The 13,146-nt window shown below is 36.8% G+C and overlaps 2 protein-coding genes across 2 annotated transcripts; one reads left to right on the top strand and one right to left on the bottom strand.

Annotated features, from left to right (window-relative positions):
• Positions 1-5,949: 5,949 nt before the first annotated feature.
• On the bottom strand, positions 5,950-7,585 carry LOC104247048 (dof zinc finger protein DOF1.8-like). Its single transcript, XM_009802982.2, has 2 exons — positions 7,374-7,585; positions 5,950-6,954 (listed from the first exon to the last, which is right to left on the bottom strand). The coding sequence occupies exons 1-2, from the start codon at positions 7,395-7,397 to the stop codon at positions 6,184-6,186; spliced, it is 795 nt and encodes a 264-aa protein (XP_009801284.1). The 5' UTR covers positions 7,398-7,585; the 3' UTR covers positions 5,950-6,183.
• Positions 7,586-11,714: 4,129 nt separating this feature from the next.
• On the top strand, positions 11,715-12,538 carry LOC138888157 (uncharacterized mitochondrial protein AtMg00810-like). Its single transcript, XM_070169973.1, has 2 exons — positions 11,715-11,856; positions 12,150-12,538. Exons 1-2 carry the CDS (start codon positions 11,715-11,717, stop codon positions 12,536-12,538), a joined length of 531 nt encoding a protein of 176 aa, XP_070026074.1.
• Positions 12,539-13,146: the final 608 nt, after the last annotated feature.

The raw sequence follows: 13,146 nt of genomic DNA, 5'->3' as shown, positions 1-13,146 counted from the left end.
GTCCCTCGAACTACGACCGCACGTGGGCCACCAGTTCAGAGGCTTCTTCTTCTTCTTCTTGGGATTCATCCCTCAGCCGATAGAGTGAATCCGAAGGTGGGTCTCGAGCTATGGTATTTTCTTTGGAGTGAACCCGGGAATTCGGAGCGCTGGTATGTTCAGCCGATAGAGTGAACCCGGGAATTCGGAGCCCTCTTTCTTTTCTTCTCATCACCCTGCCTCAGAGCAGGGGACTCGACGGGGAAATCCTCGTCACCGGATAGAGACCTCAATACGACGTCCTTGGATAAACCTGCAAAGGGAAACGAAACAAGTAAGAACTTAGCAACACAAAAGAAACCAAAGTGTTACTCATTCGGGAAAGGAATCTCACCATAAGAACGGCCCTCCTACCGGCCCTTCGAAAATTCACGCCATGTGCGCTCAGACTATGGCCTTTGTAACATGATGCCCTCGACCCACTCCTTGAGCCGATGGACTGCATTCGGGACCCGAGCGACAGCTGCACCACCACTAAACACCGATAAGAAGGAAGGAAAAAAAAAGTAAAATAAAATTTTAAAAACGACATTTTTCTTATGTTTTATATTCTATTTCTCGAGGAATGACATGCACTCAGCTGGGATCAGGTTCGAGGTCCTCACTCGGACAAACCGGCCTAGCCAGCCTCGATCTTAATCTTCATCGATACTCGAGAACGGGGCTTTGGTAGCCCGGCATGTGAGATTGATCAGCCCCTCACCCCCCACGAAAGAGGCGGGGACTGTATAGGTGTTTAAGGTGGTCGGCGGTGAACGAGCATTCGTCAATCTTGCTCGTGAAGAATCGAAAAAGGATCACGATCCTCCAGAATGAAGGGTGAATTTGACCTAGGCATACCTCGTATCTTTTGTAGAAGTGGATGATAACCGGATCCAATGGGCCTAGCGTAAAGGGATAAGTGTAAACACTTAAGTATCCCTCGACGTGGGTGGTGATATCTTCATCGGGTTTTGGAGCCACCACGTGCTTGTCAACCCAGTTGCAATCTTTTATGACCGTAGGGAGGATTTCTTTAGTGATCGAGCATACGTATCTTGAGACCTTCTCACACTAGCTAGGTACAGAGGGAGGTTTTTCAACCTTGAAATCGGCGGTTACCGAGCATCCACCAGGGATGAAGGTGTTCAAGAGGGGTTCCGCTACTGGTTCCTCGACAGTAGTGCACGGAACGGTCTCCTCGACATCCGACCGTGATGTAGAAGGAGTTTCCTTTTGGGGAACTGTTTTTGAAGTCTTCGCCATTTTCTTTTAAAATGGAAGGGATGGGAGGAAAAAAAGGAAATTAAAGGAGTAAACTTAGTGGTTTGGAATGAAGACGAGCAAAAGTTCTCACAAAAATCTCAAAAAATCACAATACAAGTGCCAGAAAATATAAGAGATTTCTAAAGAACAAGGGTAGAAGGTTTGGATGTAAAGTTTGAATGAATGAAGAAGAAGGTATTTATAATTTTCAAACGGCGGTTCGCATCCAGGAGTAGCCAACCGACAACTGACAAGCATTTAATGTCATTAAGACGTGACTGACGAGATGTTTCGTTTATTTTGTCATTTCTGACGCGAGCGGGGTATCGAGGTGAGAATCGAAAGCTCATATTGTTTCTCGTCGTCTACTCTCCGAAAAACGAGGGGACTATCTGTATATAGGTAAAATCGGTCTCAAAGCACATGTCGGTCTCTGACATAATAAGCTAAGATCGAGATATGGTAACTGGGGGCCTAGACCGAGGTAGGGATCTCATCCATTCTGAGTCCGGACCATAAAACTCGCCTTTGAAGATATCGGGGACACGATTCGGATCGGTCTTGGCCTTGATTAACTTCGAAAAACGTTGTCAGGTAATCAAGTTCGACCAACAGAAGGCCATGATATCCGTAACCGACCGAATATCATGGCGGAGATCTCCGCATATGTCGACGTAAGATCATCAATTAGTTAATTATGGGATTTTTACCTTTTATAGAGTTGTACCTAATATAGGACTTCCCTACTATATAAAGGGAGATCTGATTACTTGCCGAACAGATTGTAACACGCATTCCAAAGCAATATATTATCATTTCCTTTCTTTAAGCTCTTGTTCTTTTATGTCTTGATACTTATCAAATTGCATCCAGTTCAAACTCCCCAAGGCTGTAACTGATTAATTCTTGTGGTTTGAATTTACTTTGTTATTGTTTATTTTAATTGTAATTGTAATTTATTGCTTTGTATCAATTTAATCCACGTATACTTAAAACTATTTACAAATTGAATTGTTATGCGATTATGAGGGTAAACATATTGAAATGTCCGGTTGACCGTTCTAAGTTCTAATGGAGAATCTTTATCCAAATTCTGACATTTTAACATTAGAATAAAGCGCATACGGTGGAGGGACATAATAATTACAAACGATAATTTTGCTCGTAATTGGAGGAAAAGAAATAGGTGAGTACAGCTTTATCTAGAGAGAAAAGCAAATAAAGAACGTTCTGATAAAAAGGTAAAAGAACAGACACTCGAAATCTTTTGTGATCGTATTATGTTTCTTTCCAATGCTTATGCTGCCCTCTTTAGCGAGATCATCTGATTCGTTAGAAAGTGTTTGGTTTGAGGAATCATCTTTAATTATAGATTTCGGTTTGATCATTGGACTAAAAAAAAATAGTAGAAGAGAATGCTTCCCACTTTAATGAGCGCATGCAATACCAATTCAAATTAGCCAAAGCCCTAATATATATATGTTGGACAAGGATAAAAAATCAAAAAAAAAAAATATTATTAATTGAAGGTATAACGGAAAGTCATGTTGTATCGGAAATGTTTTTGACGAAAATTATTTTCTGCAGAAAATGTTTTCAATTTGTATGGTTGGTCATGAGCGAGATAGATATTAAAAATTATTATGATGTCATTAGCAAAATAGTAAACGTTTGATTAAATTTCTGTGTACTAAAGATTAAAAAAAGAAAAGAAGATATCAATTGAAACAAGTAACATAAAATGAAAAGTTAAGATAATAGTAAGAAAAGGTAACACCCGCTTAGAACAACAACAACAACGACCCAGTATAATCCCACAAGTGGGGTCTGGGGAAGGTAATATGTACACAGACCTTACCCCTACCCCGAAAGGTAGAGAGGCTGTTTCCATGAGACCCTCGGCTCAAAAAAAAAAAAAAAAGGAATATAAGTTGTGGAATTATTATTTTCTTTTTATATTTATGATGAAAAATATTTTTTGATTACCCAAACACCGGAATATAAGTTGTTCATAGCAAATATTTCTCTCTAAAAAACCTTCCACCATAGCAAACACTTATTACTACTAAGAATCTCCCAAATTTGACAATCTAACCTAAGGCGCTAGATCATCACATTCATTTATCTTCCTTTTTATCATGTGATTCAACAGTTGAGCTGACCAACACTTATGCAGATTAAAATTTGTCCTGAAGCTAGGTGCCTATGACTTTGTTTCTCAAAATTTTCAAAGTGAGATTCTGAATTTGTGATTTTCTACACCAAAAATATTCTCCTAAATCAAGGTATTCGGTCTTGGATGGCGGCTAGAAATCGTTTCTTCAGTTACACAGCCCCTCGGACTTAGTACAATATAGATAATTATATAACCTACTCATGCAAAATCTTTTTGCTCCATATATTTTGTGTACTTACAAAATTTTTACAGCTTCCTCAGCTAATTATAAAACGCACAAGATATGGCATTTGTTCAATGTACTAACTACTAAGCTGCGTGGCAAAGATGATCGGACTAAAGCGACCCTTGAGACAACAATATGATTTGCTTTTCTGCAGATTAATTGTGACCAAAGACGCCAAACCATTGATTTCTTGTACGTACGTATATATTTATATATACCCCTAGAAGACGCACGGATGTCCTTTTAATAATTGTAAAGATATCTATCTCTGAATTTGAAGAAAACGACACTCTTTGTCCTAACCTCTCTGGACAAAAACAAATGACGAAAATCTCTACTTGTGTTCTTTCGGTCTAGTATTTTTGTATCGTCTATAGGTGAAAGCTCAATAGTAGGTCTGTATGAAATTAGTACAGGAAAGAAGCAGTCACATGCAGAGATTTTACAATGACAAGGACATTAAAAACACCACATATATAACGCAAAATTCAATCATGTTCAGGGAGTCAAAAAGGTAAGTTTTTCGAGATTGCAACGGGAGATTGAAATTAGTAGTCACATTATGATCTACGAGCTAAATGGTGGGAATAAAGCGAATTTTTCCAGATATTAAATATCCAAATTTTAAAACATGCGAGAAAATTTCGCAGTAGATATGTCGTTTGGTAGGGTGTATAAGAATAATGCGAAATAAGATGTATTAGTAATGCATGGATTAGTAATGCATGGGTTAGTAATGCAAGCATTAGTTATGCAGATATTATTTCTTATCTGCTGTTTGATGTGGTGTATTAAAATTATAATGCATTGCATAATTTTAAAAAAAAATAGTTGTTTACAAAAATGCCCTCCATATTCTCTAGCTTTAAAATACTTTAAGGAAAATTTTATCTTTAATTATACTAATGCATGCATTAATAGCCTTGGTATTACTAATGTCATGGTTTTCTATGCATTACTTATAGATAGGATAATACCAAGTATGATGTATAGCCAATACTGAAAATATGTACCACACAAATTATTAGTAATGCATAGAACTAGTGCTTGCATTATTCCTTTTTAATAAACAAATTACCAGAAATTACCACAAATTACCAATAAACAATGAAATGCAGCCGATATAGGAAACACAATTACACCAAACATTAAAAATAAATAATGAAGGAATGTCCACCCAATAACACCCCACTATTCCAGAAAGAAGGCTTTTTGCTGAAAATAATTGAGTAGATAAATTGACTACATTAATTTTTTCCGGCAAGGTTACCGAGGAGAATGTTTGTAGGTAGGTCCCATTCAAATTAAGAAAATGCAATACAATGCACTCGACCCCTTTGTTTTCTAGGTGCATGGGATATATATATACTATATAATATGGTGGCAGGATAATTGAGTAAAGTATGTGCCATAAAAGTAAAGGTAACAGCTCAAACGCATCATTCATAGAAACATGCCATCATTCGACGAGATGCAACTTTAATGGATTGCATAAATTAAACAAGTTCATTTCTGTTTTTCTTTCAAGGTAATATCTTATCTTATGATTTAACTATAACTATATATATATGATGAATAGTGGATCAGAATGAGAGTCGTATGACCTATAATTCTCGAATTCAAATCGGGAAAGCAGCCACTAATATTTGTATTGACAATCATTTTCAGGACCTTACCTAAATCGAGATGCTTTGTGCAATGTGCTGCCATTACAAAGGCGGATTACTCTTTGAAAATGGGTAACGTGTGTTAGCATGTGATAAAAGTATATACGTTCTCATGTTACCTGGTTGGTTAGCTGGTTGTTATCTTTAGAATCATATCCTACTCAGGCTTTTAATCAAAACATAAACAAAGGTGATACTACAAAAGATTATAGAGCTGGAAAGAACTGACAATCCTCAGTAATGACCTGTTGACAAACTCAAGCAAGGAAGATAAAAGCTTTTACAATGTCCTTAATGACATAATATAACTAACTAGCTAAAATAGATTTTCTAACCACTTAAATTTTTAAATGAGATCATGATCAGGCATTTTAACATGATAATAGAACTGCATTAGGTCCCAAGTTCAAATCACACCACCACTCAAAAAAGCAAAAAATTATTGAAGTTAGTTTTTTAGACGAGGTTATCGCACATTTCAACACAATGAAGGAGCATTTTTTTTAATCCTTACTTAGAAAATTACGATAATCCTAAATGTAATAAGCTCTCAAGAACCAAAGGAAAGATCCGTCATTTACAAACATGACTCATAATTCAAAGCAATGCAAACGAAAGAGAAGTTTCATAGCTCAAACAAAAGGAGGGTCAAAAAGAAATAACACAATATAGCCATTCTGTTAGTAGTAGTAGCAGTAGTAGAAGTTTTAATTATACTGGAAAGCAACTAAACATGTCACTCAGCCTATAAAAATTAACTTAAAAACAAACAGAAAAACACCACCTTCTATTTCTTTCCTTTTTCTCTGCAGCTGCTTTAATTAATTTAATTACCAAGATGATCCTCCGCCCAACATTCCATTCCAAAATCCATGAGATTCAGCAGCTTGCCCTCTATTTTGTTCATCAAACTCATGATCATCATTTGGCGTTGAAACATTCTTCAAATCATCCAAAGGAAAAAACAGTTTTGCTCCAGCAGTTTCTCCTTGTAAACTTCCATACCCATTATTATTATCAAACCCATCCAAAGAAAAATTAAGTGTAGGCTTCAAATCATGCAAATTAGGTAGCCCAGTTGATGATGATGAGTACATAATATTATTAGAATCCGAAAGCTGTGGCATAATAGAGGACATAAATGAAGTTGTGGAATTAGGGTTCATTAAAGGTAAGGCCATAAACTCAGAAATGTTACTGAAATTGCTAGTAGCGGATGGGTTAAAAGCTAAATTGAGATCATGCGGTTCATTTATTATTTTAGGGTTTTGAGAAGAAGTTGGAATTGTGAGATCTGGAATTTTTTTGTATGATGATGACGTGGAGGATGAAGAATTATTAGAAGAGGAACTAGATCTTTTGTTTTTTCTTGAACCGCCACCAACAGGAACATTTCTTAAAGAACCACCTTCAGTCCAATACCTTCTACAAGTTTTGCAAAAATACCTTGGCTGAGAAAGGCTATAATTGTTATAGTAACAGAATTTTGTGTTTGTTGAATTGCATCTTGGACAATTTATTGCTTGTTCCTTTTGTGGCCTTGGCTTTCGTTCTGTTGGCACTGGTTTTGAGGGTTCCACAGCTTTCACTAGTCCTATGCCCTGTACAAAATAAGAGAAGACAAAGAAAATAACGCCATAGACTAAGTGATCAAAGAAACAAAACGGAAGCAAGAAAACAAATTAAAGTAATAACTAGTGCTTTACACTTTTTCAGGCAGTGGCTATAGCTACAAGTAGTAGAAGAAGCAATAAAAACAAATTAAACTGGCTTTTTAGGTAACTTTATTGGATAGTGGAAAAAGAAAAAGGACGAAAAAAAGATGATATGAAAGATCACAATCAAAAAGGATGCATGGGCAACACCACAACAATACCATAAATTAATTACGATTAAAATTAAAAATAAGAAGACCCTAATATTATATCAAAAACAAAAATAGCCTAGAAAATCTAAACCCTAGAAAGATGTATTAATTCAGTAGAAGAATTAGAGAGAAAACTACATGTTAATCTTTTACCTGTGGCCAGTGAGAAGTATCCATATTGAAGAAAGGGCAGGGAGGGGCAGACAAAAGCGGAGACGAAAAAGCAAATGGGGGAAAAGAGGGAGTGAGTCGCAAAGCAGATGATGAAAACAACGCACTTTCTAACACATGAGGCTCTGGTCCTAAAGCAAGGAAAATGCCACTTAACTTAAGATGGTCTCTTTGGCGGTTCCATATATCGGTTAGCAACCGAGAATAACATATTCTGGAATTTCATTAATAAAGATGTTCAAAATTTATAAATATATTATAATTTGACTTATATAAATTGTGTAAAAAATTGTCTTTGATATATATATATATAAACCTACGTACAGAGGTGAATCCAGAATTTTAAATTTATGGGTTCCTATAACAATCTCAAGTTAATCTACATGATAACTGGACCAACGAACTGGATTCCAAGCTAAATATTCTTATACTTTTAATGAATTTTTTAGTACAAATACAGGGTCTATGCAAAAGTTATTGGGTTCACGGGAACCGTAACCTTTGCTCTAGATCCGCCCCTGCCTACATATATTGTTTAATTATTCGACAAAATATGTTCAATTGATTATTCTCGAGTCTATATCACTCCGCCTCTGAACAATGGAGGGCAGAAAGATGCGAATACACTTTTCATTTTTATGATAAAAGTCATTTTTTGAGAAAAACAAGAAAAAATATTTTTTGGTATTTGATTCCAAAAACACATTTTTTTTTGAAATGGAGAAAATAAGTTTCCTCATTCATATGATAAAGGTATTTAACTTTATTTTTATAATTATCTTAACTTTTAATTTTATGTTCCAACAAATACTAAGATATTATTATTGAACTTTAAATACTTTAAAGCTTCACAAGACACTATATTTGCTAACGTTATTCTTAATCTTGATGCTTATACACAAGTAATTGCATAAGAAAGGACACATGGAACCGGAGGCAGAAGATAGTCAAAATCGAAAATAACTGTTCCATTTATTATCAGAAGGAATGATACTCATAAAGATGCAATTGTTGAAGAAGCTGATCATGATAAGGATAAGTCTACACGAGATAAGGATGGTTAGATTGCATTGTAGAGTTTGTATTTAACTCAATGTAGTAGTCATACATGTAGTAGAACTCTAAGCCCCTAAGTCATCTTGTAATAACTATCACTTAGCCTAGTTTTCGTTTGGTTTTTTTGACTTGTATAAATGCAGTCACTTGTGGCTATGTAATGTATGTGAAAACACACGATTACTGAACATAATTCCTTCCCAATCTTGTATTTTTCTACATGGTATCAGAGCCTTCTGAAGCTCCGCTGCCCACACCAGATACAAGATCAAATATGGCCATAACAACACCCTCAACCCCTTTATGTCTATCACATGCTTCCTTGCATCATTTGATTGCCTCTTGTCTAGTTAAGTTGAAACCTTCAAACTATCTATTTGTAGGACACAAATACTCCAGTTGATTCAGGTAATGAAGGTGACAAACCTGATCAAAGAAGGCAAGCCAGACACAAGCAGTTCATCCACTTCTGTTGGAGATGATAAAGTTGTTGACATAGCTGATGATAACACTGACTGGGAGGAAAAACATGTAATCCTGAGGAGTTGGATCTCTGCTACAATGTCTGAGGAAAGCATATATCTCATTGTGGCATGTTCAACTGCCAAAGAAATATAGAAATGCCTGGAGAAAGCATACCTGCAGGCAACCAAGGACAAGGAATTTCAACTTAAGCAACTGCTGCAGAACATCAAGCTAGGAACCAAAAGACTTGATGAATATCTGAAGGAGTTCAAAGGCATATGTGATGGTCTTTCACCCATACACAAGCCAAATGATAAGGACAACAAAGTGATCACCTTTGCTAGAGGACTTGGTCCAAAGTACAAGACCTTTAGGACTGTCATGCTGGGAAAGGCTCCATATCCTACCTTGAACTAGTTTGTCAATGCTCTTAGAGGATTTGACATGAGAGAAGATGAAGAAGAAATGGCTCAACAAAGCTACAATATGGCCTTTGCTGCTCAAAGAGGAAGAGGTCGTGGGGGTTACTCTAACAGAAGAGGGAACTCAAACTTCTCCTTAAGAGGAGAAGGTTTCAGACCTGCGGGACAAGGCAGCAACCAGATTAATCAAGCTACTCAGAACACAGCAAATTCATATCAGCCAAAGGGCAAGGAAAATTATCAAATATGTGGAAGAAACAACGACACAACTTTAAAATACTTCTACAGGTGGGACTATTCCTACCAGGCTACAAAGGATTTGTCACAAGCCTTTTCTGCTATTAACCTGTAGAATTCACAGGCTGAAGATGAAGCTATGTATATTGACTTTGGTGCAAGCAGTCACATAACTAATTCAACAGGTAATTTGTCAAACCTTCAACCTTATAATGGTTCTGATAAGATAATAGTTGGAGACGGCTCTAAACTTGATATCCCACATATTGGCAATACAACAAAATCTGGACTTAAAGTAAAGGAAATTGTTGTTGTTCCTAAGATTAAAAAGAAACTGTTGTCAGTTAGTAAGCTTGCTAAGGATAATTTTAGTACACTTGAGTTTGATGAATTTGATTTTGTAGTAAAGTACAAGAGCTCAGGGAGACTTCTGGATATGGGATCTAAGAAGAATGACTTATATGCACTGGAGGACAATAACTTTTATGCCTTATCTACATCAAAGGAGTGGAAGAATACAGACAGTATTTAGCATGCTAGATTAGGATACCCTAGTTTAAAGTCTTTAAATATTCTTAGTAGTAATAAATATATTGATGTCAAGTATTGGAACAAACTCCCTACTGATTGTGTTAGTTTTCAGTTAGGAAAAGGATGTAAGCTTCCATTCGAATTGAGAAATAGGATTGAAAAAGAGCATTTGCTCAAAATTCACTATGATCTTTGGGGTCCAATCCCTGTTGAATCATCTCAACAAATGAAATACTATATGGTTTTTGTTAATGACTATATAAGATATACCTGGCTCTATACACTAAGAAGAAAATCTACATTTTATGACACCTTTTGTTAAGTTTCAAAGATGATCGAGAATCAATTCGCAAAGACTATTAAGATTTTTCAATGTGATGGATGTGGTGAATTTAACAACACTGCATTTGTTGAACACCTAGATAACTGTGGTATTGTTAGAAATATATCATGTCCTCATACACCTAAGCATAATGGAGTTTCTGAGAGGAAACACAGACATAGTAGAAACTGGTCTCACTTTGTTGTTTCATGCAAAGTTGTCACAGTTTCTTTGGGTAGAAGCCTTCTTGACAGTTGTATTCTTAATTAATAGAATACCTTCATCAGTGCTACAAATGGTAACTCCATTCTTTAAGCTCTTTGGAGAGCACCCGGATTATAATAGTCTAAAAGTCTTTGGATGCAAGTGTTTTCCTTACTTGAAAGGAAAAACAAAATTCTCTCCAAAGACATATCCTTATGTGTTTATTGGATATAGTAGCCTTCATAAAGGCTATAGGTGTTACCACCCACCTACCAGGAGAGTATTAGTCTTAAGACATGTGGTCTTTGATGAGAACACATTGCCCTATGTGCAACTAGATGCACCACCAGACAGTTCAAGTGATTCTACTCACATTGCTACCTTCTATGAGTTTTTCTCCATGTTGCAGCATACCTTAAGCTCAGATGTGAACTCATCTAATTTACGGGAAGTGTTGAATGGATCACCACCAAGTGATCAGTCTACACCTGACTCTCCAGTTGATGCTTCTACTGATACTCCTAATGAGACTGTTGAGCCTACACCAACGACTGACCACAATACTAAGCCTGCTGAATCTCTTTTAGCAGCAGTTCCTGCAGGAACAGATGATCACATCACTACTAATGCAGCTGCTGAATTTCAGTCCATTGGATCAAGTGAAGAACCAAATAGTTCAACTCAGGATAGTGCATCCTCTGACCCTAATATGTTTTCAGTTTATGATCCACAGGGAATTCAGCTTGAAGTAGACTTGTCTCATTAGTTCAACACTAAACCTAATCAGGATACAGAAGTTATACCAACACAAGCAGAATCCACTGATGATGCAGAACCAGCAGAGCACACATCAAATACACAAAAGCATCACATGGTGACAAGACAGAAATCAAAATACTTTCCAGTAAAACACATGTGTCTGGTAACAGCTAAGGAGCCACGGATTATAAATGAGGCACTTAGCTCACTAGAACGGCATGCAGCTATGCAAGAGGAGATTAATGCACTTCACTAAAAATAGACTTGGACACTGTGCCCAAGGCACCTGGTATGAATAAAGTTGGCTCTAGGTGGGTGTTTAAATCCATGTTAAAGGCTAATGGATCCATTGATAGGTACAAGGCAAAACTAGTTGCCAAAGGATATTCACAGCTTGAAAGAGTGGACTTTGAAGAAACTTTCAATCCAGTTGTTAAAGCAACCACTATAAGAGTAGTCCTCAGTAGCTGTGAGTTTTCACTAGTGTATCAGGAAACTAGATGTAAAGAATGCATTTTTTCATGGACATCTACAGGAGGAGGTGTACATGAGTCAACCACTAGGTTTTAAGGATCCTATACGTCCTAACAGTGTGTGCCTTCTAAAAAAAGCATTATACGGTCTTAAGCAGGCACCTAGAGTCTGGTTTGACAGGTTTAGTCCATATTTGTTTCCCCTTAGGTTTAAATGTAGTAAGTAAGACTCCTCACTCTTTGTGATGCACTGTAAAAGAGGCACACTCCTGCTTGTTATGTATGTTAGATGATATAATTGTTACTGGGAGTCACACTACACTAATTTCAAAAATCATTGGTGAACTAGGGAAGGAGTTTGCTATGGAGGACCTTGGCCCTCTGCACTTCTTCTTAGGGATCGAGGTCACATACTTTACTGGAGGCATTTATCTGAATCAAAGTAAATATGCTGCAGAATTACTTGTCAAGATTAGCATGGCACTTGCTAAACCAATAAGCACACCTCTAACACAGAAGCATGGTCTACAAGAAGTTGTAGATAATCCGGTGGATGCTTCACTATACAAGAGTATTGTTGGCAGTCTTCAATATTTAACTCTCACAAGGCCAGACATAGCTTATGTAGTAAATTTGGCAAGTCAATTCATGCAGAGTCCAAACAACACTCATTACTAAGTTGTAAAAAGGATACTTAGATATGTGAAGGGGACAACTAAGTATGGTCTAAGAATCTTGTCTTAGTCACCATTCAGGTTATATGGTTTCTCTGATGCAGACTAGGGAGGGTGACCTACGACTAGGAGATAAACTACATGCTACAATATCTACCTAGGAGCTAACTGTATATCTTGGACATCCAAGAAGCAACTCATAGTGCCAAGGTCTAGTGCATGAGCCGAGTATAGAGCACTGGCCTCAACATCAGCTGAAATGGCATGGGTAACCTACATTCTCAATGACATTGGGGTTCGTTTAAAAATCGCACCAATATTGTTCTGTGATAACTTGAGTGCACTATATATGACATTCGATCCAGTAAGGCATTCCAGAACAAAGCATGTTGAGATGGACTATCATTTTCTTACAAAAAAGGTTGCTAGTGGTCAGCTTGTCACGAGGTTTGTTAGATCAAAAGACCAGCTAGCTGACATTCACACTAAGACATTGACTAAGCGGATGTTTGCAGGTTTTTGAAGCAAGTTAGGAGTGGTAACTCTACCACTCACTAGCTTGTGGGAAATTGTTGAAGAAGCCGATCATGATAAGGATAAGTCTATACGAGA

This window comes from Nicotiana sylvestris, chromosome 3, assembly GCF_000393655.2.
Source record: "Nicotiana sylvestris chromosome 3, ASM39365v2, whole genome shotgun sequence".
Lineage (NCBI taxonomy): Eukaryota > Viridiplantae > Streptophyta > Magnoliopsida > Solanales > Solanaceae > Nicotiana > Nicotiana sylvestris.
Note: the sequence above shows the minus strand (reverse complement) of the source record. Positions and strands in the feature narration are given on the sequence as shown.

What these genes read in the sequence shown, in the direction of transcription:
- LOC104247048 (XM_009802982.2), bottom strand. Translation starts at nt 7,397, where the DNA reads ATGGATACTTCTCACTGGCCACAG. An exon ending in ATACTTCTCACTGGCCACAG is followed by an intron (nt 6,955 to 7,373) that starts GTAAAAGATTAA and finishes TATTTTGTACAG; the next exon opens with GGCATAGGACTAGTGAAAGC.
- LOC138888157 (XM_070169973.1), top strand. Translation starts at nt 11,715, where the DNA reads ATGTTAAAGGCTAATGGATCCATTGATAGGTACAAGGCAAAACTAGTT. An exon ending in AAGAGTAGTCCTCAGTAGCT is followed by an intron (nt 11,857 to 12,149) that starts GTGAGTTTTCAC and finishes TATGTATGTTAG; the next exon opens with ATGATATAATTGTTACTGGG.